Genomic DNA, 27,262 nt, shown 5'->3' with positions numbered 1-27,262 from the left:
GCTATTTGAACTGAAGCCAGTAGTTTCCCTTTGGAAGTCATAGGAGCAGGTACAGAGACATCCAAGATGCCCTGAAACATCTAGCTCCGGAACATACTTCCTCTGTTCTTCTCTACTATCCCTTGTGGTACCCTTCAAGTTAGAAGCTAGCATTGGCCAGTAGCTGTATACACTCTACTGCTTCAAACTAGTGATCTGCTTGGCTCAGTATGTTTATTTTTCTTCATTGTCAATGTGTCCAATTACCTGTGAGTCTGCAGTACTGGAGCAGTCAGTCTCCTCATCTCACTAATGAATCTGGGGAAAATAAGCAAAGCACTGTATCAAGCATCAATTTCATTGTAAGTAGAAGCTTGATGCGATCTCTTGTATTGAAATACATGCAGTCCTTTCCAAAATGCTTTATCTTCAAGCATCATTAATTTTGTTTAAGGCTTATTTGACTGTTCAAAACAATACTTTTATTTCTATTCAGATGGAATTTCAGAGAAGTTCAGAAACTGAACAAATATTCAGGAGCAGAAAATACGCTTTATTGCCATTGTGCCAGATATTGCAGGAAGTCAGAATGAGAAATTTAGGAAAGCCATGGAAATGAGAATTGCTTTAATTCAATAATGGGTTCATTGGCTTTCTAATTAGGTTGAACTGTATATTGTAGCTCCGTAAGTATCTTATAAATCTACCACATGCAACACAGGTACATCAAAAACATCTTGTCAACTATCAAATAGATCTGCAGGAATTAAAAATTATTTCTTAATTCTTCTGTGTCTTTTCAAATATTTCCCGGCTCAGAGATGTCATTTTATTTAGTCTTACACAGTTCAAAAGCACTGTAAAACAACATCTGTAAAAACGTTCACTAAGAACTCGGATAGGTTACTATTACAACTTACAGTAACGTCTGACTAACATTGAGTCATATTACATTAAGTAACTTCACCAGCACCAAAACACTGAAGTATTACATTCTACGGAACTCACTTAAGCATGTGGAATTTTTACTTTAAAGGATTTTTCCTTAGTCTTCTTAGCTGATTTAGTCAACTTTGACTTGTAAAAATGACTCCATTACACAGTCCCAGTGCAAGGCATCATGGAAGATATGTGAGAGCAATGGAGAAGTAGAAATGGCATTGGCTATTAACAGAACTACTGCTGCTCAGCCTGTTTGGGATATCTAACCTTGTTTCATTAAGATAATAAGAAAGATCTGCCAACCAAGGTTTTAAATTAGGAATCAGATGCTCTGGTTTCATTGGACCTTGGCAGTTTTTTTCTGTCTCAGCTCTCCATTCAGAGCATTGTAGTAACATTTCTTTTTATGTTCTAAGACTGCAAGCTGGAAGCTCTCTGCCATCATTTTCCATACGAAACTTGGCACTGTGAAAATAGGATCAGAGCTGAGCTCAGTAAATGCATAATCTTTAGCAAAAGATAATGATAAAGTTGTCCTGGTGTTGAACAGAAGGAAGTAGTACAAGGAACTTGCCCACAGAAAGTGTGCCTTGTTGATGCAATTCTTGAGTCACAGTCTTGATCCTGGTGCTGAAGTTGACAATGATCTGGATGTGTAGTGAAGCTGTGAACACATTCAGGTCTTCCAATGTGACTGGAATCCTAGCATACATATCAGGAGTCTCTGAAGGAAAACCAAGAGCAAAGTGGACCATGCAGGCTGTCCTACATTGTGTTTAGAGATAGCAGAAAGAAGAGAAAGCAAAAAAAATTGTCTTTCTAAATAATGTATATTGATGCTGCATGAGCTGCCAGCTGAAATTGTTTCAGAAACACTGATGGTGCAACGTATGTACTTCTAAAGTCACAAAGGTTTCCTTATTGATGATACTGGAAATGTGTAACTGATTTATCTGAATCTTTGTATTTTGTAGACAATACTGAGAAGAGTTTATGGCAGCTGGCAAGTTAGTCAATCAGTCTTCCACTTGTATTCCCCCTAGTGACCAGACTGACCAAGGAATCCACACTTCAGAGTTTCCTGTTGTTGCAGTGATACCTGCTGTTTATAACTCCTGTTCATGCTGCCGTTTCAGGCCAACGACTCTTGCTGCCAGGAGAAACACAGCCCCAGTGATCACTTCTGTGACAAAAGAGATCCAGACCAGTGCCAAAGACCAGCCAAACCTGATGTCGATTTCTACCAGGACATCCTTACTCCTCAGGAGGCAGACAGCTTCTTCAAAGGCAGCAGCTGAATATGCAATGTAGACACCAATCCCGGTAAGTGTAACCAGAGCTGGGTAAGAAAAACATGTTCAGACAATCACAATTCACTACAGAAAGTAAAAATCCTTATATAACTCTCTGGGCATCCTTGCCATACCTTCTTACCTACCCAGGGCAGATTACCATTAAAGCTTCCCCAGCCTCTCGAATCAAGTCAAAATTGTTTTTTGGGGAGGGGTGAGAGGAATATGAACTGTCAGGTCCTGACAGACTAAACACAAAATGGATGAACAGCAGTGTTATTCTGAAAGCAAAGGCTTGCTCAATGTTTTTCTCCAGAAGGTAAAGAGATGTTTTCCAGATATCTCTTATTATTTAAATCCATTAAGCCAGGAGTTTGATATACTACCTCCAAAAAGGAAAAGCAGACCCGTCATTAGAAGCAGTAGATATGCCCTGGCAAGAATACTGATAAATCCAGTCATAGCTCCAAAAATCATCAGTATCAGGCTGAGAGGCATCAGGATGACAAATGTCCCATGCATGTCTGAAGAAAAAATGAAGAGTGTTAGTACTGTAATGTTTTACTATCATGTCTCTTGATGCATTAATAATTACTGAGTGCAGATCCCCCTAATCAGCATCCAAGCCTTATTCTGTGCATTCAAAACAAGAAGCTGAACCATCTCTGTGGCTTTCAGTTTAAACATGCAGGGCATGGTATGGAGAAGAAGGTATCATAGGGTGGACCCTCCACGGTATGTGATTCTGAGGGTATGTCAATGCAGATGTGTTTAAGCAATAAAACTCAGACATTAAGCCCAGCTGGAAAGCAGGTGGTGTGCTGGGTATCTGGTAGTCACTTGCGACCTTAAGAAGTCATCCTGGCTATCTGAATTGTAAGTATCACAGTGAGTGGTATTGTTCTGTGTGGGTGATGGAGCCTAACCAATGCTTTGGTTAAATGCCTTCTGTCTATCATATACCCTCTGCCAAACTGATCTACCAAATTGTTGACCTTTTCCATTGTTGTAGCTGAACAATAAGTACAGGTATGTTTTCCCATCCAGCTCCGATTCTATGTCTGTCATTGTTTTCTCCAGCAGCTTCACTAAGTACATTAACCTATGCTGATTGCTTCCTCTCGTTAATTTTTTTGCATTAGTCCTTATTGATCCCTGTAATATCTTAATAGCTGTGTAAACAGAGGGTTGTTGTGTATTCTTTCATATCATGCTGTTTTCTCCACCATAGTCTATCTTTGTCTCACCATTCTTTCTTGCACAATCTATCTACAGTATTCAACCCAGCGTTTTCTGGAATAATAATGAAAACAAGTGCTGCTGCTATCAAACCTGAGGGCAGTAGCACTAATGGTGTTCCTTCACCTTCCTGTCTGCAGTGTGATTTTTGACTACTGCAGCTAGAACTGTAGCCTTAGATAGGACAAGTGCAGTGAAGAAGACTATTCAGAGCACTTACATTTGAGCCAAAAGGAGAACGAATCCATACCAGAGTATTATCCTGGGGAGAGTCATAAAGTACATTAATGATCTGTGATGCTGCATACAGTGGCAGAGTAACTGATTTATTTATTTATTTATTTTTTATTTTGCCATCTGAAGCAAAAGTATCTTTTAGGGGTATCTCAGTTGAAGCCCACAAACCCCATGAGTCACCTGCAGCTCATTAAAAACCAAATATTTAACGAGCTGCATTTGGTTAAGCAGGACTTGTATCACCTCCAGTGTTCCAGTTCAGTACCTAATACTCATTTGTGCTGCTTCTATGCAATCTGCAACTGCCTGTGAAACTTATTCTAAAATGCTGCCATGGAAACCACTCAGGAATTTGAATTCATGCTGTCTGGCATATGATATTATACTATTATATTCCTTGATTAGAGGGAGGGAATTAGTTTATAGAAGGACATGACTTAAAACATCTTTACTGTATTTCTGCCTTCAGTAATCATCTGTAGAAGAAGCTCAAACATAAATTTTGAGGTCAAACATTTTGTTGTGTTTTTAGGTTGCCTTGGAATATGCAGGTTGGTTGTGTATTATGTGTAAAGCTTCATTTCAAAATTTGGGGGGGGGGGGGGGGGAAACAAGCACTTTGCACAAGAAAAAGCATGCATGCTCTGTAGAGCAGCATTCATTTTTCCCAGTTCCATTTCTCAGTAGCACCTGAGTTCCCTGTTGGTAGAGCCCAATGCTATAAAACAGGCAAACATTTAAAAACCATTCCACTTCGATGGACTTGAAAATACTTTAATTGCTCAATCCTTCTTGTAGTTTTACTCTCGCTAGCTGAAGCTGTGGCCAAATGTCTGCAAGAGTGACATCTGCAGAGTGTATCCATATCTGTGAGTTGGGCAGATGCTTCTAAATTACAATCCAGCACAGCTGTTGATGAGTAGTCAATAATGGATCTCTGGGATGAACTACAAGAACTGACTGGTATCAAAGCTGACCAGTTGCAGGTCTAGCAGTGTTGTTACCATCTCCTGTTAATATGCTGGAGTTCCACTGCTTCAAACTAACTTTGGATTTGTTTGCGCAGCTTGTGATAGAAAGCAATAGTCATTACATCAAAAATATCCCAAATGACAGCAGCTCAGAAGACCTTAATTAAAGACTTGTTTATCTGCCTCAGCAGTAACTAAATAGCCAGTCAAAAAGCACTGCATGGAAAGCTACAGTTCAACAGAGTGCTGGCAGTAGCACAGCCAGCAGGGCTGCTCTGGAAAGGTTTGGCAGGGCTCAGATTGAACAGCATGCTTAGAAGGCTTAACAGTTATCTCTGTGGCTGAATGTGAGGCTTCGTGGCTAGTACTGCAGGGCACAAAGTCCCATTCAGTAGTGAACAGATGATGAAGGAGAAGAGCTCACAAGGTGAGGGTGTCCCAGGAGAATGAGCTGAGCTCTGGATGTTGGGTGTCAGCTTTGTGCTGTTCCCTAATGACAAGCCTGAGCTAAACCAAGAGATACATTGCAGATAATAGAAATACAGTGATACTGGAGTTGGTACAGGTGGGAACTGATGGAGCCCTTCCATCCTAGGGTGGGACAGAATGTTAAACTCAAGCAGTATGGCAGGGTTCACGTTCTATTGCTATGATAGCAATAACATTTGAAAATAACATTAATCAGAAGTTGTCACTCATTCAGTCTCAGCTGAACTGATGCTACAGTTGTTTCAGACTTTCAGATTTCTATATATATTTATCATATCAACTGCAAGCACTAAAAAAAAAAAAAACTTCATTGGAGCCCCTCTGAACAATCTCAGTACTGTTACTCAGAAACAAAACAAGTATATTTTGGTATATATCTACCATAGCAATTAAAGAAATGTGTACATCCTTATTACACATGACATCTGCACTGGCTCTTGCCAGCTGCTCCAACCCTAGCTGGTTCCTTCTGGTAACTTGAAGCCAAAAGGAAAAATTGTCAAGAGCTGTGAACTCCCCAGGTATATGCAGTGGTGTATGGGAACTGCTGGATCACAGCCTGAAGCACTGATTGAGCTCCTGGGGAAAGGACTGGGTCAGCCCTGGTGGCACAGGTGAAGGCAATTGAGCTGTGACCAGAAGGGGTGGAGCCTGGCTGCACCTCTCTTAGACCCCCGTTTAAGGGCTGACTGCCACTGGGGAAAAATCTCTTTCCGGAGGTCCTCCTTGGTGAAGCTTTCCCCTGCAAACCCGGAGTCTTCTGATACGGATGAGCAATGTTCTTCCTTTTCTTTATAGCACCCTTCTGTTGTGCTGGTCCTTCTGTCATCACACCTCTGTTGTAGTGCCTTTCCCATTGTACTGATCTGTCCAAATGCTACAGGTGGCAAGTGAAGAATTGGGCATCCTGTGTAGCTATTGAACTCGGTGAAGATGAATTAGAGCTATGAATAGGGAGAAGAGTGGATGCAGCTGGTTCGTGACTGCAGGTCCATGCGCTGTGAGGAAATCCAGTCTTGTTTTACTATGTTCTTAAATTAATTTTGTTGAGGAAGAGACCGATGCAGCTGTTACATGACAACACCGGGGTACTCAGTGACTGCCTCTACAGCAGGGATTGCTTTCCTGCCAGCTTCCCTGCCGGAAGCACTAACTTGTCTGCAGCCTCGTGGGTCTGAGTAAGTTCATGACTATAAGAAATACACTGGGGACAATATTTCAGCAGCTGTGGATGGGCAGCTGTATGCTCCAGAATTGTTTTTTACAAGAAGAGCATTTCCTTTCAGTGGAGTGTAAGTGGAAACTTCAACCCATGTTTGTGAAGAGGTGCCCAGAAGCACAATAGGCTTTTTGCTTTCTGCCCAAAATGGACAGGCTTCCATTACATTGAATTAGCAGAGCAGAAAAATGAAATGATAGTTACATTATGAAAGCTTAGTAGCATTTCCCTCAGAAATATACCTTTTCACAGTGCTTCATGAGACTGTACGGAGCTGTATGAAAATACACACCTGTAGTAGAAAAGCATTTTATAAATGCAGAAAAGTGAGTGGTAGGTAGTCTGGCACATCTTCTTTAAACAGTGGCTGGTGTTTCAAACAAATACATAATCATCCTATAAAGTAAACAGTAGTTCGTATGCATTTGTATACACTGTGGGGTGAGAGGGTGTATGTCGTGTTCAGCTGAAGGGAGTGGTGAGGAAAGAACTGGAAGCTTAATGTATAGAAGAAGGCATGCTTGTGTTTGGGCCATGAAAGAAACAGCTCAGAGGTGCTCCAGTGATGTGAAAGTACGTTGCACCCTCAGGGTTAACAAGACCTGGGCTGATTGCCTGAGTAATGCTGCTGGTAGCACAGAACTTTAATTTGAATGCCCAATTTTTCTATTTTGTCTGGAGTTCTATTTGAAGCACGCAATAAGCCTACTAGAAAACTGCTGGAGATGAATAGGAGAGATTGGAAATGTGGAGGGAGAGAACACGAAGGCTTTTCATTCTCAAACGAGGGGTTTGTCCTCTGTCAGCGACCAGCACTTCTATTTCACTTAGACCCAGCTCTCTGCACGCACTCCCATCTTTTTGGCACTCGTGTCTATTAAAGTCATGCCAGAAAGAGTACAGGAACACTGCAAAAAGCAGAGCAAGATTACTGATGAGAGACTTAAGTGCCTGCGCTAGGAGACAGTGCTTTAAAGCTTTTTGGGAATAACAGGCCAGGTTAGCAGAGCTGCTGAAGTTCAGTCTGCCAATCAAGCAGTGAGAAAAGCTAGTGTACATCTAGGCAGAATGAGATTAATTGAAATGTGAGCATTATTCACATTGATATCCACAAATGAGCATAGAAAATAATACAAGTTTTTAAACTAACTGATGAAGGCAGCGCAGTTAGCTGGATTGTCTTACATAGCAACGCATGAAGAAATTGCCTGAATTACCCTTATTACACTGGGTGCTGGAATTGTCCTATGAAAGTCTAATTAAAATTTGTTGTCAACTGTGGTTTGCCCAGATCTGCCTAAATACGATTCAGGGACCACAGTCAGAAAACACTTCAAGAAAGAAATACAAGGCTGACGTAGAACATAAATACCAAACCAGATGGCACCTTCAGAAATGTGTGTGTTTCCTAGAAGTACAGCTGCTGTTGCTGTGCAGCTGTAGTCTCGTCAAGCTGGAGCTGCATTGAAGCTGTGCACCTAAAATATCAGAGTTCACTTTGTTGGGTATTCTAATCAAACCTAATAGGTTTGTTTAGTTAAGGTGGCCTTATTTACTCATTTTTAGATGGACTATGCCTGTTTATAATAAAGCATGCAAGTATCTTTGCAGGCTTGCAGGCTCTGTGTAAGAACCTATAAACAGTGTTTGATGTGAGAGACAAAATCTCTCTGAGGCTCTGAAGAGTCTGTATGTGTACTTATGGATCCAATTTTTTCACATATCCCCTATTTTCTTACCCTGCCTGACTACCAAAGAGGTGTCCTTTGTTTCCAAGCCGATGTTATTTTTATAATAAAAAGCTCTGGAATAGTTTTGATTCTGTTTTAGCAGAATTCAGTTTTTACTGAAGAGCTGTAATCTAAAACCTCTTTATGTGAGAGGAATACAGATGTAGCATTTGCAAACTGAACATAATGTTGTCTTAACGTTTTAGGCAACTTCTGACCTCACTGGTTGAGGTGCCCATATGTAAATGTGATTGGTGTGGTTAGGTTTAATCAATTCAGTGTTTGCTTTGAACTCCTGAAAGGATTCAGCAGTGCAGGAGACAATCATCATTGTCAGTTATCTTCATGGTTTTTATCATCATCGTGCAGCTAAGTCCCTCTGTTTTAAGGAAGGAAGGTGAAAGAAATGGCAGCTTTCTATTTTCAAGTATAGAGCTGGTCTGTGCTACTAGGCTCCAACCTGTCAGTGTGTTGGTGGTGATGCTGCTTTTTCCTACTTGAACTTCCCAGCAACACAACTGCATTACATCAGTACCCCTGGGCTTGCTTTGCCATTGTTGCTGCATCAGTACATTCTGGTACTGACAAATGAACCTAAAGACAAAGAACATCAGGGTGTGCAGATAGAAACTTCAAGTAACTTTTTGAGCATGATGTTCTTCACAGAGCTGTAATGTTTCTTTTAGTTGTTTCCTTAAATTCCTGTACCATGATATTTTTTTTCAGAGGGAGGGATGCCAATGACAAGGTAGAGAAGTGGCTGACTTAAATGTTAATTTAACAGTATGCTTAAATGTTTCTGGGAATTAAACTCTTATGTGGGAATCTTCAACATTCCTGCCTTTTGCTTATAACAGACCTGAGCCCTCCCAGGCAGGAAGGTGCTTCTGTGGCAGAAACTGGCTGACCCTGACATCAAGCAGAGGGTTATACCAACAGCAATCCTGCTTAAAGACCATGTGCAGTGACTGTACAGTGCAGATTTCAGAGCCCCTCTGAAGCAGTGCTGGGAGCATGTGTGTGGGCCAGAGAGGTGGGCAGGGTAGGGGCAAGAAGGGGAATAACACAGCAATTACTCACATAAGAGCTGTCGGTGTGAGTCGGTGATGTTTGCGTTCTCATGCTGGAAGGGGTTGATCAAAGGGTAGCATTTGCTCCTAACTGATACAGAAGGGGGAAAAAAATAGGAAAAACGTTAAGCTAAAGATGATTATTGTTATACATAAACAATAATGTAATAATCACGTAATAATATCCGTTACCGTGACTTAGGGATACAAAGTGAGCACTGTGTGGTGTGCATACTCTTTCCATCATCAGCTATCACTTGAACGGTTCTAACCCCACTGGACTTCCGCCCCTTAATTTCCCCAGTGCCAGATGAAATCTGAACCCTACTAAGTGTTTTAATTAAAAGTTAATGCCGAAGTACTTTGCGAGAGCAGAAAACTCGCTCTGCTCGTACCCATTTGCCCAGTAGCAGGAGTCAGGCGTTGGGCATCCTCCGTGGATGGACGGAGAGCCGGGTGGGGCAGGCTGCCCCCGGCTACGGACAGCAGAGAGGACGGCGTCGACACGGCACGGTAAGGGACCCGCTCCCACCGCCCCCCGCCGCCCCACTCACGCCGGCAGGTCCGCCAGAGCCCCGAGTGCGAGCTGAGCGCGGCCGTGCCGTTGGCAGCCGTCTCCAGGCGGGAGGCATCGATGATGTACCAGAAGTCCGTCGCGATGGCCACCACGAGGAAGACGAAGCTGGAGGCTCCCACCAGAGCCACGAGCAGCGACAGGACGCTCAGGCTCACCCTCATGCTGGACCGCGGGAGGAGATGCACGCTGACGGGAAGGGCGGTGCGGGATGAGGCGATGCCCGTACCCGCTCGGTGCCGGCACGGCGGGTCCCGCTGGCGGCGGCACGCAGGCAGCAGAGCTGCTCCCGGGCGGTCCGCACGGGCGCTCCATAGGGAGCCTCGTTCTGTTTGCTTGCTCAGAACTCATCCCAGTCTCCCCAGGGGAACGCTGAGTAACGCCCAGTCGTTACACAGTCATTGTTCTCTTCTGGAGAAAAAAAATGCTATCATCAGAGTGTGAATGTTTCCCATAAACAACCACAAAATAGTTAATGAAAAAGCAGTCGCTGTGGGTTTAGCTCTGCACTGCTGTCGGTACCTTGTAATCCGGTTTTCTTGCTGCTGAGGCATGCTTCCCCTGGGAAGAAGTGGATATTCAGGGAATATAGAAGCACAGAAGCCGACAGCTGCACTTGCCCTTTTAAGTTATTGTTCACTTACTCCTTTAAAGTGAACTTTTCAACCTCAGTGATTTAGGAATTGTCAACCTGCTGGCCAGGTGTCGTGTGCTTGGATAGCAAAATAGAGTTCTCCACTGATTGTTCATCTATATCAACAGTCTTTTTATTCATCCCAAGTTCAAAGCACTTTGCATGCCAGCGGATGCTAATAATCATAGTTCTCATTATTGCAGAAACACACGGTGCATTCATAGCATTGCAGTCAGATTTCACCTCAGCTTATTGGTACATGCTCTCACTTTTCATTCTGATTTAATGTGTCTGTAATAAAAAGGGCAGAACAACCTGAGCATCCAAGGGCACTGTGCTTAGGGCATTAGGCACGAAACAATTAGTTCTAATTTAGTTCCCTGCTGTATGCAAAGAATACTAAGTCGCTTTGGTAAAGCAATTTAAACAGAGGCATTTGGTGCTGCTAAAGGCCTTAACGCTTTTGAGTGGAAGAGTAATCACTATCAGCCAGATCACAGATGGATTGGGAGGATAAATGTTTGTCGGTGTTACATTAATTCAGTATGGTAATGTATGGCGCTAGGTATTAAATTATTAAAAGAATGCATATATGTGTGTCCATAGCAGCACCTGCTCTGCGCTCAACAAGAGCAACAGTCTGGATGCACACACATGAAACGTCAATGTGAAAAACAAGATATTAAGCTGCTTTTTATTGCTACGCTTTGTTCCTTGATGATCTCCTGTGGCCTTTCTGATAGATGCTCTTTTAATCTGAAACCTAGAAAGATCTTTTTTCCTTTGTCTATATCATTATAATGTGACCCAAAGCTATTGTTTTAAACTACTGTTTTTATTACTGTTACAAAATATATTGCTGTAGTGAGATTTTGGGGATAGGGAATGGGTCAGTAAACACATTAGACCAGCTGCCGCAGGCTTTTCAGCTTTCAAGATACCTGTTCCAAAGCATCAGATCAGAACGTACCTTGAATTGAACATAATCAGCAACCAGAGTCTCTTTGAACACAATCCAGTTATTCTCAGTGTCTGTGCTGATTGCGAGGACTATGAATGGGGAAATCAATCACATCGCTCCTGCAGTGTGCTGTGTGCTGTGGAAAAGCTGCACGTCTGTTGGACTGCAATTATACACAACCTGCGAGTTCATTACCATTATTTCTGTGTCCTCCGTCCTGTCAGCTGAGACGTCTTTATGACACCCAGTAGACAAGCAAATTTCTCCAGCTTCTTCAGCTCCATGCCAAACAAGACTGAATTCACTTGAGTATTTGCTCTAATTTGAACGGGGTTTTTTTGTGTGTGTGTGTGTATTTCTGTTGTATCCGTGTGTTTTCCGTAGCTCTCATTGGCACACGGTACAATTTACGGACGGCGTTATTTGCTCACCGCAGACAGTTGAGGCCGGCGCTGCTCTGAGGGGCGGATGGGCGGGACGGGCGCGTCAGCCGCGCGCCGGAAGGGGCTGTGGGTTCCAAGATGGCGGCTGGGCGTGTGTGAGGTGCCGCTCCGAGCTGTGCCTCGCCGGTCAGTGCGTGTGAGGTGTGAGCCGGCGTAGCGTTATCCTCACGGCTGCGGTGCCTTCGTGTTTCAGACGCCTTTCTTAGAATGTTCGGGGAAATAAATGTCGCTTTTCTGTGTGTGTCTGTCTGTAGGGGAAATGTTTTGTCTGCCCCTTAGGGAAAGAACAGGCGGAGCCGTGGGCACGGGGCAGCGAGGACGGTTGTTGTTTGTTTTTTGTGGAGAAAAATAGAGAACCCCTGGTGGGGGCGTGTTAGAGGAGCCAGGTTTTCTCCGGAAGGAGCCAGTATTTGTACAAAATGTATGGAACTAAGCTGCGTTCATTGCCTTGGTTTCTGAGGGAGCCTTCAGCTGCACGGCTGTGCCCGGCCTGCGCTCTGCCCTCACCCGCGCTGTAGGGCTGTGTCTGGTTCTTCTTTGCTTTGTCAGGGCACGGTTTGTTGCTTCTAACACGAGTTAATGAGCAGTGTGCCTTCCTGGAGCACGAGGTGTCTGGACTGAACTGTAACTGTTGGAGCACTGTAAAAGGGAGCACTGAAGCACTGTAGCTTAGTTGGTGTAACCTGGTTCCTCGCCACAGGGCAGTGTTACCGAGCTGAAAGCTGTCTGTGTTTGCTTATAGGTCGGAGACCCCTATACACAACCTGGTGTCTCATCAGGGCACGGTGGAACTCATGTGACTGCAGCTTGCCCAAGGCTTCTGACTGCGCCCTGAGGTCGTGCTGAGCAGGTTCCATGGTGGTTGTGCTTCACAGCAGGCTGCCTGGCAAGGGCAGCTGTCCCCATAGGTGTCCCTCTCACTGACGTACCATGGGAGACATCACGGAGAAGGAAGTGGATAATGGCACGTTCAAAAGCGACGCCGTCCTTTCTGATGTGCACTTGCACTGTCCCAACAAAAGTCATCTCATGGTACGATTGAATGCAGTTGGACAGCCAGGTAATGCATGTTTAGACTGATGGAGCTGTGTTTTAATTACACTCTAATGTATTTGTAACATCTTAACCCTCCTTTGATTGGTTGATAGGAATCATTATGTATGTCACTCCAGGCAGAAGCAGATCTGCTCCTGCTCTTAAGGAAGGGGCTGACTGGATTCTCCTAATAGCTACATAAAACCACTAACATGGATTTGTAGATAGCCCATCTTAGAACAAACAAACAAACAAAAAGTTACTTTCTGAGAAGAAATAACATCAGTATTTGTGCTTCTATCAGCTTGTAGGTTTCTAGAAAGTTGTCAAGGGAAATGACCTTGAATCTGTTAGTAAAACATGCTTGTAATGCTGTAATGCAGCAGAAAGCACAGCAGTGATAGCAGGGTAGCAAAGTTACAGGCTGCAGCAAGTGAGGATATGCCCAAATGCATCAACTGTGGGTACAGAAATAAAGGAAAAAAAATCTGTTTACCCTTAGAATGGCTCAGGTAGGCAGGGATTTCCAGTGAGATGCCCTTGCCTTTACTGCCATCCCTCAAATGAGGTCTGGGAGGGCATGGATCTAATTATGACCTTAATTAGGCCAAAATCAGGTAATTAATGCTGTGGTGCGTTGTCATACTGCTTAGCATTCATTTGCTGTGACTCGACACAAAGAACCTTTCAACACAATAATATAACAATCTGTTTGATATACTCTGAATGTCCATAGTCTTAAAAAATAAACAAATTTCCCATACCAGGGCTGGATTGTAGTATGACAGCTTTTACTCTAAAAAATCCAGCAATGGTCTGCTACCATACACTTCGGTATGTGAAATGCACATCAAATGTCATGCAAGTGATGTTTGCATATGGATTCTGTTCTTTCCTAGCATTGATCTTTAGCTTTACCCTCCTCCCACTCCTTGCTCTTGCAGTGTTCCTGTCCTGTTTCAAACTCCTTTGGAACACAGATGATCAGGCCTCTGAGAAATACGCAAGAGAAACTACAACTGAAAGAGAACACCAGTACGGACGTGGAGATGAACTACCTAACAAGGATGGGAATAATCTGAAATATGAAAAAGAATTGAATACTGAAGGAATAGAAGCTCTGCTAGATGAGGATGGAGACTTAGAAGTGGTCAGAAGGCCTCAAAATGCCAGTGACTCAGAGGCAGAGGATCTTATGAGGGACAGAGTATATCCTGTAATTCTGATGAAAGGAAAAGGAAATGCTTTTGAAGATGAAGAACAAGAATGCACTTGCAGCAGTGTTGTTAAAATAGGTAAATAGCAGGCTTATGTTCAAGGATAAATTGAATAAATAGGTGCTCAAATAACACAAAAGAAAACTGAGTTGGTCTTTTAATTGAAAGAGAACATGGTAAGTCAAAGTAGATAATAAACCATAATAATACTGTGATATTGTTAAGTGTTTTAAAAGCATTTTTTCTTCAAAAGTGATTTGGACATTTGGATATCATGGAGAAATGGTTTTCCTTAATTAGAGTGGGCTTTTCACCATTATCCAGCATTACTGTGTAGAATTAATAGTGCTTAGTTCTAGATTTAAAAGGGAAGCATTAGTTGACTTTTCAAGTTTACTATTATGGAACTTGATTTGAACTGTGTTTGAAACAGTACTCTCCATTTTCACAGAGCATACTATGGCAACCCCCTTAGAAGATGCTGGCAAACAAGTATGTATTGTGCCTTCTATTGTCTTGCTGTTTGTGGGTTGTGTTTTGGAATTTGTCTGGTTTAACTGCTACTCTTCTCCAAAGGTCTGGCGTGCAGCCTTTCTTCTTGCTGATTATATTCTGTTTAAACGGGACGTGTTCAGGAATTGCACAGTACTTGAGCTTGGAGGCGGTACTGGAATTGCAAGCATCATCATGGGAATAGTTGCCAAAAGAGTTTATTGCACAGGTAAAGCAGTTATTTTTAATGAAAAATCTTCATGAAGCTTCACAAAGCAGTACTTTAATCCTGGGATTTTCATCATCACCTGCTCTTTATTTTTAGTTGTTACTTTATCAGTGCATATGGAATCTTGTTGTTCATTGAAAAATGGCAAGCACTTTCATGATGGATTGAAAAAGCAGTAATAATTCCAGGTGCAAGAATTTTAAAAAACAAATATTTTCTAGATGAAAACAGGTAGGATGGAGATCTAACTCCTTTTATCAAGGATGAGATGGAGCTTAGGAATGAAAGAAAAAAGCAAGATGGGTGCTATGGAAGCAGTCATGAGGGAAGGGAATTGCTCTGAATTTTACTTCAGTTTGAGAGAAGTTGAGATCAATAGTCTGAGAGGTCAGAGGAACGTACAGCACGTGTGAAATATTCTCATTTTGAATATTGTCATTATTATTTATTTTCTTCCAGACGTTGGTGAAGATCTTTTGGCCATGTGTGAACAAAATGTTGCATTAAACAAACACCTGATGGAACCAGGAGGTAAGTGCTGTACAGGCTGTGCTTGTGCAATTGCTTGTCTATGAATTTCTGTAGAATTAAATAGTATAAGTCATCGGCAAACTGGCTGGCGTGTTTACTGGTAAGTTAAACTTCTGTTTTGGTTAAAAGTGACTCATTTAGAAAGATGCTAAAAGTGTGTACTTATTTCAAAATAGGATAGCTTCTTCTGGAAAGGAGCAAAATATTCGATCTTTCTCTGGAAGGAAGTTAAGCCCAGCTGTGGCTTCTACCTTGTTGTGTTCATTGCACTGAGGTAATTGTGAGGATTGTGGACACTTAGGTGCCAAAGGTCAATCATTTACAGCGTAAATAATAGAGGCTGAACTTTGTGACTTGCAGGTGAAATGTAGAAGAGAAATTAAGATATTTCTGATGATGAAGTTTGTCTTATTCTCCTTTTGGCGGTGGATGACTGGTTTTGTAAATGATGTCTAGTCTTATTTGTTTCATGTATCCTCTTAGTATATCTCTTCATGTTCCAGTACTGGCTGAAAGATCATTTGTGACTGTTGGGATCTTTCTTCACCCACAGGAGGAGAAATTAAAGTAAAAGAACTGGACTGGCTGAAAGATGAATTCTGCACTGGTACGTAGTTGTTATAGTAGTTGTGTTTATAAATCCTGCTTTGCTTTTTAGGTTTTCTTAGCAGTTGAATGGTAGTAGTGTGATGTAATTGTTCAGAAAGTAGAACAACTATTTGACGAAGTAAAATTATCCTTACACTTTCAAAGCCTTTCTTGGGATTTAGAGGTTTATTGAGAATACTTGATACTGCCAGATGAACAGGCATGATGGCTTCCAGATATCAGAGAAAGCTTCTAGATTTTAGAAAGCATAACTTAATCACAATTTGCATGAAAATGCTTTTGTTTTCTAACTGAATCTGTACTCTTACTGCAGGTTAGTAATTGGTAGTAAATTTTTGTGTCAAGGAAAACTTTCTTGTGCCATCAGCTCTGAACAAACTGCGAGAGAAAGCAAAAGCAAAGGACTGAAGTGAACTTCAGAGAGCATGTAGGGGGAATTGCCCTTCAGTGGGTTGCTCTGCTTACTGAGTAACTGATTGCTGTGGGAATTAAAACATTTCTTTTAATCAAACACTTGAGTTGGTTAAAGGTGGGCTCCAAAGCCGTCTTCTTTTGTTACAGATCCAGAAACTCTCTATAGCTGGTCTGAAGAAGAGATTGCAGATTTGCATGACCACTGTACTGTGATAATGGCAGCTGATGGTAGGAAAATATAACCAGCAAGCAAATCTTTAAGGTTTCTTTTTGTAAAGAGCAGCAGTGGATACTGTCACTGGGTCTATTTTAGCCATTATATATGTAATACCATGGGGGTTTAGGTAAAATAATGATTTGTTTGATTATAATTATTGAATTAAGGCTACTTGTTGTTTAAAGCCTGGGATTTAAGTAAATGCTACGCTTACCTGTAAATATACCGTATGCTCTTGATGTTCTTCCCACAGTGTTCTATGATGATGATCTGACAGATGCGTTGTTCAGAACGCTGTATAGAATCACACAGAACTTGAAACATTCTTGCACAATTTTCCTAGCCATAGAAAAGAGGCAAGTATTACCAACATCCTAACATAAGAAGGACTAGAATCTTTCCTTTCCTTGAAAGAAATCCCTGATGTGCCTGAAGGCCCAGTTCTGATTATCATTGGTTGATGAAAGGCTGCTGTGAATGCCCAGTACAAGCATTCATTGAACTTGTTTCATTTTTATTAGTTCAGAATTAGACCTCCAGAAAAGTGTGACTTTTGTAATCTTATTTTTATCATACATTACGTAACCTTTGTGCAAATAAAGATTAATGGGTGGCCATTGTAATGTATTCTGTAATCTCTGACCAAATTTGCTGTGTTTTTGAGGTCCGGTGCTTATGGAGCAGAGTGAAAGAGCTTAGAATGAGAAAACGCATTTCCTAGCTTGCATCCCCCATTGTAATTGCTCTTGTGTTTTCTTTCAAGGAATTATGTGCTTTTGAAGTCTGTTGAAGTCTGTTCATGAAGTAGTATATGAATAGATTATGCTTTACAGCATGTAAGCAGTAGCTATTCATGTCATTTGGTGCAAAGTGTTTGTCCCAGAAACAAAGCCGGTGATTTTGTTGAGGCAAAATGTACTAAGATCAATGGAAAGGTTCATCCAAGTCTTACTGGCTTTTTGATAGGACGAGACCTTGGGTAGGACAAGCTTTCTGGGGGCACCAGGGGTTATTTTTTTTCAACTATGGAAATGAATTACTCTGAGAAGACCTAAGTTTCCCATTAGCTGAGGAGAGTTACATAGCTGATTAATGCAGGTGTTGAAAGAAAGGTTTTAACTTAAATATTGTCTTGCCAGACTGAATTTCACTTTAAGACAGATGGATGTTACGTGTGAAGCCTACAGTCATTTTAGAAGTACTCTAAATGATTTGGAGAACCTTCATGATGGAAAAATGAAATACAGCGTGGAACCCATTAAGCCTGATTTCTGCCAGTTTCTCATTTATGAACGAATCGAGCAGTTGGTAAGTGGCATTCATTAAAATAAATGGCATATGTTGGGCTAGCGGTCTGAAATTAGTTTTCAGCTGTGCACTTAACATGAAGTAGGAACAGAAGAACAAATGTTACGCTCTTATTTATTTCCATTCAGCTTTTCCTTGTATTAAAATGATTCCTGACAGTGCTCGTATAACCCACAATAGGCATAACATGCCCTTTTCTATCACAGAGCAATTCAATGGCTTAAATTGTTTCTTAACCTCTGAGGAAATTAGTGCAATCTCTGGTACTTTGTAAAATAACAATTTTTGATTGACTGGAAAATGGACCAATGTCTTCTTTTCTTTGAATGTCAAAAAGCTTTCATTTTATTGTTTTCATGTTACCTTAACCCTGATGTGGGAATTAATATTCTAGTATCTATGGAGAAGTCAGCAAGTAGTAAATTTCTGGTATTGAGAGATGTATCAGATACATTGTTTTAGTTACATTCCAGGCACTCATGGTTTCCTCTGTTTTTTTTTTCCAGCTGTCTGCTTTAATGAGTATTATGCAGGGCAGCTGATAGCTTGTTAGCTTCTGTAGCAATACAGATAAAAGACCTTTGGGGAGAACTTGCAAGTCTTGTACTAGCTTCCGAATCTGTAGTCATGTAGCCAACATACTGCCTTGTGTAGTGCAGTATGTGCACATGGTATGGTTATGGAGTCTGCAGCAGTTTCATGAGATTAATTTGCTCTTCTTAATGCTGACACCTTTCAGAATAAGTGTGTGTGCAAGTTGAGCTTCATTGTAATAAAAACCCATTGACTTGAGATAATAACTATATGAATTTTTCCCCTCCTATAGGAATTGTGGAAGATCGTTGCTGGTCAGCTAACGTGACAGGGACATAGGACAATAGAAGATCTTAATCTAAGAATAATGCTTTTGTGGGGATGCTTTATTGAAAACTTTCCTGTTGGAACTGAGTTCTCAGAAGGTGATTCCCTGTGGGTTTGCCTCACCTCTGCAAGTCTCTTTTTTTTGGCTCTTAGAATGTGGTTTCTTTGCTTCTGTTACAAAACTGGTTAATGTTGATCTTGAGAGGATGTGCTGGCTGAGCAGCTGTGGCAGTGACGCAGTGCTGCACACTCTCTGGGACTGATGACTTAAGCTTTAGTTTCTAACAAAGGTATTTCACCTTGATCCATACGGCCGATTTGCAGATGTCACACGTTGCATTTTAGTTTTCTGAACTTGGAATAGAGTTTTCCGTCTTATAAGAGTTGCACATTATTTGTATTTATGGACAACTGTGAAACAATCTATGGGACAAGACCTGTTTGTCATTCATGGACTTCCATTTAAGCAATCTGTTTATGAAACCTAGCTCTCCACTTTGGGTTTGTCTTACCTGAATCATTCTAGCTTAGGGCAACTAATTCTAAGCTGTTCAGTGCTTGCCAGGTTGAGGATGGGAAGTGACCTACTTAAAATATTGAAGTTCTCAGTGTGTACATGTGAGGCTGGGAAGAAGTTGACCCAGAATGTCTTGCCCCTGCAAATGGGGCTTTCAGTGCCTTAGCTTTTACACTGAAGTATAATGTATTTATCAATTCTCTTCTGTGCTATTAATGAAACCAAAACTCACGGTGTTTATACTCATTACGAATTCTGTGTGTACTCTAGTGTTGATGTTTGTCTCACTTACCATATGTGCGCTGCCACTTACATTCTTGTGCCTGCTGGATTCCTTAGCATTGGGAGAATGTCATGATCAAATGTTCCAGCCTGTGACTCGTGGGAGTGTGTACGTCACATTAGAAGCATCTGGTTGTCTTTGTGAAAGTCTGTTTTACATTTGCTTTAGTTTGGTCCTTTTGGGTCACTTATTTCATAATGCATGAGCATTAAGGTATGTTTTGCACGAAGATATATTTTTCTCTGTTTTTTACGTTGCTTAATGAGATGAAAGGCCAGTAGAGAAAGATGATGGCTTTTTCCTGTGAGTATAGCCAAAGTAAAAGTCACATTATGTTGGCATATATCTGCCGAGATTAACGTAGGACGTTTCTCTCAGAACTCTCATTTAAACTTCAAAGGTAAAACAAACAACATCCCTATATCTTAATTTAAATCTTAAAGTATAGAGATTCCCAACTAGAGTTGTTATTTCTGGTTCGTGGAGCCTAACACACACTAAGTGTGCTCTGTGGACGTTCTGTGTCTGTTTTTATGGACCTTTCACAGGTGTGGCCTACAGACTGAGTGATACCTGTGTGTATGTTGAAGGGTGCTGATCAGTGTGTTGGTTAGGGTGGGACCTGAGTACTACTGAAGTGGTGTGGAATAAGGGGTGGGTATCATGCTGTTTTTGGCTGAGATGGAGCTGGTTTCCTGCATAGCGGTTTGGACTGTGCTGCGTTTTGAGTTTGTGATGAAAACAATGTTGTAACACACCGGTGTTTGAGTTGTTGCTGAGCACTGGTTACACAGCATCAAGGTCTCTGTTTCTGGTGGTGCCCTTGCAGTCAGTAGGATGGGGAAGGGGGCAGAGCCCAGCTGCCCAGCAGCAGATTCTGTAGCACCCGATGTGCTGATGGAGAATAAAAGCTGGGGGACGGATGGGATGGGGGGCTCTTGGAGTTGTGGTTTGTCTTCCCAAGTAGCTGCTACTCATAACGGACCCTTGCTGCCCTGGCTGACAGCCTGCAGTGATTGGATTCCTTGTGCTTTGCTTGCTTGAACAGCTTCACTTTACCTGTTGTCTTTATCTTAAATCATGTTTTCTTTCACCTGAACTGTTCCACTTCTCTCCCCCATCCCACTTAAGGGGAACAGGCAGCTGCTCTGTGGGGTGGAGCTTCCAGGAGGTTAATTGAAGCCAACTTCTTTTGAATGCATCTGCAACTTAAGTAGTGATTTTTGCTTATTTATTTCTTTTGAAGGTTCAATAGCAAGAAATGAATTTGAGATTTATCGAAGCATCTCTCAGCAGACATCGTGCATTTTTGGCGGTAAATCGTTCTAGCGCTTTATTACCTCTAGGGATTAAGTGCTTTGTTAGCAGGGCCGCCGTCTTTCTTGCGACGTTGGGGCCGTTGCGCCTCTGTTATTGTAACAAACCACGCTCGGTAGCGGAGTTCCGCCCCCGGGTTATGAGTGCAAACGTAGAGGCGCGGCCCCGCTTGGGGTGCAGCCCGCAGGGATGCTGCGGTGACGCGGTCGGTCCCGGCGCCGTGCCCAGCCCGTCACTGAGCGCCATCCGCGGCTCCGCCCGCAGCCACGAGGCCGCGCCTCCCCGTGCCGCGGGGCCGAGTCCGAGCCGCGCGCCTCCGTTGGCGGCGCCGATTGGCTGCGGTGCGCGCGGCCGCCCGGGCAGCGGCGGCGGAGGGAAGCGAGCGCGGGGCCGGAGCGCGGCGGAGGAAGGGCAGCCCCGCGGGTGGCGGTGAGCGGCGGGGCCGGGCGGGCACTGCGCGCATGAGCGCGGCGGCGGCGGAGGGAGGAAAGCGGGAGCGTATCGCGGGCTGCGCGGTGCGTTGTGTGTGTGCCGGTGCGTTGTGTGCGCGGAGATGCGGGTGCCGGGCCGAGCCGCAGCACCGCGGTTGTGCGCGCTCTGCAGCACGTGCCCCGGAGGTGCGCTCCGAGCGCCGCCGCAGCTCGGCCGGGGCTGTGCTGTACGTCGGCCTTTGCGGCAGCGATCGTCCTCTGTGCGTAGCGTTGCGAATGATGCGCAAAGGCAGCGGGCTGCGGTGTGGGTGGGGGGGCGGTGCGGATGGTTCCGAGTAATTCTGTAACAAGTAATGAGCGGTTCGGGCTCACCGCGGCTGCCCTGTGCCCTGTGGTCCAAAGGCACGGCCGAGAGAGCCCAGCTGGGTTCGGGCGGTGCGGGATGGAGGTGGGAGACGGTGAGCGCCTGGAAGCCCTGCGATGAGGAAATTGTCCTCTGAATCTGTTACGGTCGGGTTATCGTCTTGTAAATAACATCGAGGGCGCTTTTTGCGGCCTCAGCTGCATCTCATCTCTGCAAGTCAGCTGCTCGTCGGAGCTGAGCTGCGCGCTGTGCTGGAGGCGCCGGCTCCTACCAGCTGTGCCTGAGGTGCTCCAGCAGCTCCACGTTGTGCTCCGACCTGGGCCCCGAGCTCAGCTCATCGTAACTGCCGGGCAGCCCCAAGGGGAGGATGGGGAGAGCTGGCCGGGCAGGTGGGGGAGAGCTGGGCCTCACAGCAACACGTGGGATTTCAGGTACAGATTGAGATTGCCTTCCTTTCTGGACCAAATGGAAACAGCTTGTGGGGAAAAAAAAGCAACTGTTGAATGCATGGATACTTCATTGCCCGTTGTTTATCTAAAGAAATCAAAACCATTGCATCTTAAAATTTGACTATTTGCTGTGTGCCAGAAAACTGAAATGATGGCTTTGCACCTGAGTGAGTCTCCTCTCATCAGATCTGTTTGCTCAGTGTTTTCCAGTTCCGCTGGATTTGTTCTTACACGCTGCACGTTGTCAATCTGTGCACCTTTTTGCTCCATCAAGCTTTACCTGTGCTTTGGGATGGGTTCCTGCAAGTGCTGCAGAGTTTTTCAGTCAGAATGTTGAAATTGCAAGGAGAGCGGAAGCATCTTACTGCTTCCGAAAGAGCAAATAATAGAACAGGGCTGGATTTTATACCTCCTGGCAGGAGGGCAGCTAGGCATGCAGGAAGGTGTGGAATTACAGGTAAGCAGTGCCAAAATGCCGCATTGGGCTCTCCGCAGCTTCAAGGCCACTGGCACATGGCATGGATAATTGCTACTGTGGCCTCTCACCTGTGGAAGGATGAATATGCTGGGACAATGATGGAACTGATTGATTTCTCAAGAGGCTGAAAGTGCCTGAGATCTTCTCAGATCATGATCTCAGTATTATATAGATCAAAAGCTTTAAAATATATATATATTTTAAATGAAACCAAAGTAAATTTAAACCAGATGCCCTGAATTAAACCATACCAGACCATGGTGTCTGCCCCTGGAGACAAGTTCCAAGGAAGCAGCGTGCTTACTGGGATCACCTGGGGCTGACAAGAGCCTCTGGGAGGCTGCCTTGAGGCTGGTGACACAACAGCCAGGTCCCAGCTCCACCCCAGGCACTGGGCAGAAGTGGGCACTGAGACACAGCAGAGGACATCCTGCCCCTCACCTGCCCCTGTGACTGCACAGGAATCCCCACCTCCATCACATCAGGTAATGTAAGATGCTCTCACAGTGGCTTTCCCATCCCTGCAGCCAGCAGACTGCCCAGAGGCAGTGGGAGGCTTTTCTCAGACACAAGCAAAGGAACCCATTGCTGTGCTCCATGAAGCACGAAGAAGTCCAGTCAATCTCTGTGTCTGGGAAATGCCTCTCAGCAACAGGGGTTTAGTAAGCTCTGGTGTTTACTGAAGATAGCATGAGCCAGAACTGCAGCAAACTGTGGTTACTTATCCGGGGAGGGTAGAAGAAGTTAAGGATTATTTGCAGCAAACTATCTGAAGAGAGGAGCAAATAGATTTTTAGTTTTATTTTTTAAATCTGCTGCAAAGCATCCTTTGGGGGGGGGGGGGGGGGGGGGGTCATTGTACATATGTACGCATCAATTTGGATTTAACTCCTTACTGTGCTGCTGAGTCAGTGCTCAGGTGTAAGTTGAAGCAAACCAACCGAATTATGTATGTCCCGTTTCTGTATTTCATGATCTGTTGTATGTAACCACAGTCCTGTTTCCTGAAGTGACGGCTGTGGGCCAGGAAAACAGGGATGATCTTTTCTTTGCCAGATGGTATTTGTGCAGAAATAACAGGGTTATGGGAGGATTTCCAAAGCATTTAAAGTGTGTAAAACAGAATATTGTCTTAAGTGGGCACTGGAAATTCAGCAGAAGGGTCAGGTGAGAACCTACCAAGGATCTACCCCTCCTGGCGCACCTTTGGCAGGTGGCAGAGGAGGTTGCCTCTTGCTGTCCAGTGGGTGTGCTGCTGTCATAGCTATCCAGCTGTAATTCTGAGTGCAAATCAAGTTCTGAGTCATGTCCTCAGTGTGCCTCAACTCCAGAGTCTGGCACATTTTTGGGGAGGTTACATCCCTAATGAGATCTGGGGTAACAAAGACTGAGTAGGCATTCCTGAAGCAGTTCTTACCTGGCACCTGCTCAGATACATCAACAGAATGGGATGTAGTCAGGAGAGCATCACTGGGACACGGCCCTCTGAGCAGGGGGTTCCTTAGCTGCCATTAGTTACTGCTGCAGAAAAAGGCTGCTCGAGCTTCCTGGTTCATAGAGCATTCCTGCTCTTCCCCGACTCCCTAATGAGGTTTTTCTCTGAGTCAGCAGAGGGGGTTGGATTCAGGTTCCTGGCTCCAAACCCATTCTCCACTCTCTGCTGCCAGTGCAGATTTAGAGCTGCATCTGCTGTGTGAGTGTGGGTGCTGGGGTCACAGTGAGCATCTCTTTCATTTCATTTCATCTCTGCAGCTGTTGGGTAGAATTTCTGCTCTTGTGGAAAGGGGATGGAAGGGGCCATGGAGTGCTGTGGTATCTCAGCCCAGAGTATGCAGGTGATGAACTTTGTGGGGATGCTGGTGTTGACAGCACAGATTCTTACCAGGTTTTCTTTTCTGGTTGCATATTTTTGTTTATTTGGAGAGTTTCTCTTTTTATTCTTCCTTCCCCCCGTGACCTTGGATTCACCAGTCGTGTCTCACAGAACAAAACAGCGGGTGTCAGGAGAAGAAATAAATTAGTCATGATGTTTTCATAACTTTTCATTTCTTATGCTTGGCTCAGTTTTCAATATCCAGCTTCCATCTGTGAGCCTCCTAGCAGGCAAAGCTCAAGGCAGCAAGTCTCTCTAGGAGGTCTGTCCCCCAGTGCTGGAGGCTCACGCTGGCTCATGCCTGTCATTTTGGTATGAATTAATCTCTTTTTCCCTCCCCTTGCTACCCAACCACTGAACAGCCCTGCAGGTGTTCTCAAACAGGCTGCACCTCCTGCCCTTCCAGCTCTGCTCTTTCTGAATGAAGCAGTGTGAGCACAGAGGCCTGCAGAAACCCTAATGGGAGCAGAGGGAGTAAGAAAAAACAAGTTTGTGGGGAAAGGGAACAAAAACACCCCTCATTTGCATAGCATCAAGTTCAGTGTTGATTAATCACTTGGAACATCACAGCTGAGTGCCAATTTCGAGTTCTGTTTTAGCAAAGGAGAGTGGATGTGGAAATTCTTGGCAGCACCCCCTGATGGCAAACACAACTGCAATCAGCTCCTGTGTTTTGAATTGGTCTGAAAATAATACAAGAATGTGAATAAGTGATGCAAATAACAGCAGTTAACTATTTTAAACAAGTTTGGTGTAGTTCATTAGCGGCAATATTTTTTGTCTTAACAATGCATCTTCTGAACTTGGTCTGCCAGCCTCTATTCATGTCGGATGTCAGTAATGGGAACCAGCCATCCTGCTCTTTGTCATCTCTTTCTGCTGCTCGTCTGGATGGCACGTGTTCCCCAGGTGCTCAGCTGGCACCAGTCTTGTGATGTGCACCAAAAATATAAAATTAGAGGGAATTAATTTGTACTGAAGCATCTCCAACATCTCGCTGTATAGATGTAATGATAAGAACGGTGCCTCAATGGGAATTAGAGAATACTGCAGGTTAGAAAGCTGGTTTGAAATCCAGCTGCTCTTGCATGACTGCTCAGTGCTATGGACAGACTGGAGGCTGTGACTTCTGAGTGGCTGCTGATTTCCTGGCTGCAGGCAAAGCGTGCTGCTGGTGCCCTGAGGGCAGTGCTCCCAGGCAGCAGGCACAGGGATGCATTTACCTCTATGCTTAGTGTTGCTTTCCACCTCTGTGTGTGTTCATCCCAGCACTGGTGTAAAGCAAACCTTGGTTTTACTCCGTGGCTGTTGCTGCAATGCAGCTTCTTGGGAAGGGAGATAGGATTACACAAGCAGGGTGTGCTGCTGGAGGTAAGAAAGCAGAGGATAAGCAAGTTGCTATCTCAGAAAAGGTTGTCTCCCAAATCCATAGAAGTTGCCTTCTTTTCCCACTTTTAGCCTGCCTGCAATTGCAGTATGCTCCACTTAGTCAGGTCGGATGTGTTACATTGCAGGAATCCAAACAGCAACCCGTTGTGGTGCAGGAGGACTCAGACCTGGTGCTGTCTGTCCTGTTGTGCTGTGCCCTCTGCATCGTGAGGCTGATAACTGCTATTGCTGGATACTGAGTTTTTCTCAGGTGCTGGAGCTGTGTGTGCTGCTTTTGGTGCTTTGTTTTTCCTTAACAGTTGTTGCAGACCTTTCTCAAGTGCGAGGCAGTGACAGAGGAAGGTTGTGGAGTTGCTCTGGGGGGAATTTGCCATCCTTTGCAAAGAAATTGAGCAGCACATCCTGCGTGCTAACTCTGTGCTTTTACTTTGTCTGGACCAGTTCAGCCTGAGTCTGATTCCCACTTTGCCTCGCATCATCATTTTACTTCTCAGAAGATGTGCGTGGTATTCATGCAGAACAATCTGTATCACAGTGGAAAAGCAGAGTTTTGAGCAACATTTCTGCTAAAGCAGACGATTCTTTTCTAACAATAGAAGACTGTAATGAGTCTTCCTTGGAAAAGTGCGTATTGGTGCACATTGCACAGTTACGGTGGGTGGTTGGCAGTATCCTTTCCAATGACGAACAGTTTGAATAGATCTTGTAACCAGTGTTCTCCTGATTAAATCAGATGGAAGTCAGTGGCTTTCTTGTTGCAATCCATAATTCTGTGCACTCTGCATGTTTGAGACATCTCAAGTAGTGGTTAGTGGTTGCGATTGCTGGAAATCACTGACCTAGGAGTGCTTGGGACTCCAGCCTTCACTGTGCAGCAGGACCAGCATGAGTGGCTGCCACCCCATCTGCGCACCCAGCCTCTCAGGGAGGGCAGGCAGGGGCTGTGCTGGGAATGAGGGGCTGAAAGCAGCCGTGGAGCAGTTGGCTGTGAGCTCTGTCTGTCTGTTGAGCACAGCCCAGCAGAGGCTCGGGGATGTCCCTGTCTTCCCAGAGTGCACCCTCAGGAGCTGTGATGCTGATTATTCACCACATAAGTGCTAATAAACTGCAGATGTGGTGCATTTCCTTTGAATACTACCTATTATATGTGGGCTGTAGTGCCTGCCACTTTCCCCAGCCCCCTCCCCTCGGCTTTGCAGCGTGTCCCTGTGCTCCCATCTGTCTGAGTGGGCTTGCTGTGCTGGCTGTGACAGATGAGCTGGTTAGCAGGTTCACTTTAGAAGCAGTTTGTTTCACTGTTTGGCAACCAGCAAGGGCCAGTTTCAGTATGTCAGTTTTAGGCATGGTGACAGAGCATGGGGTAACCGGTAAGCTTAAAAAAGCAGCCTGTATAGGTAAGTGGCAGCAGGTTTTAAGTTATGAAGTAGGGGAGGGCTCAGCTTTGGTTTTTTAGTTCACATCCACGGCT

At 44.1% G+C, this 27,262-nt stretch overlaps 3 protein-coding genes across 10 annotated transcripts in view; 2 read left to right on the top strand and 1 right to left on the bottom strand.

The window, feature by feature from the left end:
• Positions 1-441: 441 nt before the first annotated feature.
• TMEM114 (transmembrane protein 114) lies at positions 442-10,116 on the bottom strand. 2 transcript variants are annotated; one of them, XM_072349132.1, is made up of 4 exons: positions 9,723-10,116; positions 9,179-9,259; positions 2,600-2,737; positions 442-2,260 (listed from the first exon to the last, which is right to left on the bottom strand). In XM_072349132.1, exons 1-4 carry the CDS (start codon positions 9,904-9,906, stop codon positions 2,028-2,030), a joined length of 636 nt encoding a protein of 211 aa, XP_072205233.1. In that variant the 5' UTR covers positions 9,907-10,116; the 3' UTR covers positions 442-2,027. The 2 variants fall into 2 exon arrangements, with proteins under 2 accessions (XP_072205233.1, XP_072205234.1); XM_072349133.1 differs by lacking the exon at positions 2,600-2,737 and having other exon boundaries at positions 1,931-2,260; positions 9,723-9,906.
• On the top strand, positions 2,222-20,807 carry METTL22 (methyltransferase 22, Kin17 lysine). Of its 6 annotated transcripts, none has more exons than XM_072349127.1 (11): positions 2,222-2,244; positions 12,523-12,840; positions 13,760-14,110; positions 14,484-14,524; positions 14,609-14,753; positions 15,213-15,284; positions 15,838-15,891; positions 16,455-16,535; positions 16,778-16,880; positions 17,664-17,832; positions 18,659-20,807. In XM_072349127.1, the coding sequence occupies exons 2-11, from the start codon at positions 12,711-12,713 to the stop codon at positions 18,692-18,694; spliced, it is 1,182 nt and encodes a 393-aa protein (XP_072205228.1). In that variant the 5' UTR covers positions 2,222-2,244; positions 12,523-12,710; the 3' UTR covers positions 18,695-20,807. The 6 variants fall into 6 exon arrangements, with proteins under 6 accessions (XP_072205228.1, XP_072205226.1, XP_072205230.1 ...); XM_072349125.1 differs by lacking the exon at positions 2,222-2,244 and adding an exon at positions 11,793-11,906; XM_072349129.1 differs by lacking the exon at positions 2,222-2,244 and adding an exon at positions 11,826-11,921.
• Positions 20,808-21,099: 292 nt separating this feature from the next.
• ABAT (4-aminobutyrate aminotransferase) overlaps positions 21,100-27,262 on the top strand; it is a 35,590-nt gene continuing 29,427 nt past the window's right edge. Inside the window, exon 1 of one of the 2 annotated variants that reach the window (XM_072349506.1) lies at positions 21,100-21,239. The gene's annotated coding sequence lies outside the window, so the exon portion shown is untranslated. Of the gene's footprint in view, positions 21,240-21,306; positions 21,326-27,262 lie in introns of those variants that run through there. The other variant, XM_072349510.1, reaches the window with a different exon arrangement.

Source organism: Excalfactoria chinensis, chromosome 14 (assembly GCF_039878825.1).
Source record: "Excalfactoria chinensis isolate bCotChi1 chromosome 14, bCotChi1.hap2, whole genome shotgun sequence".
Taxonomy (NCBI): Eukaryota; Metazoa; Chordata; class Aves; order Galliformes; family Phasianidae; genus Excalfactoria; species Excalfactoria chinensis.
This window is presented reverse-complemented; position numbering and strand designations above follow the sequence as displayed.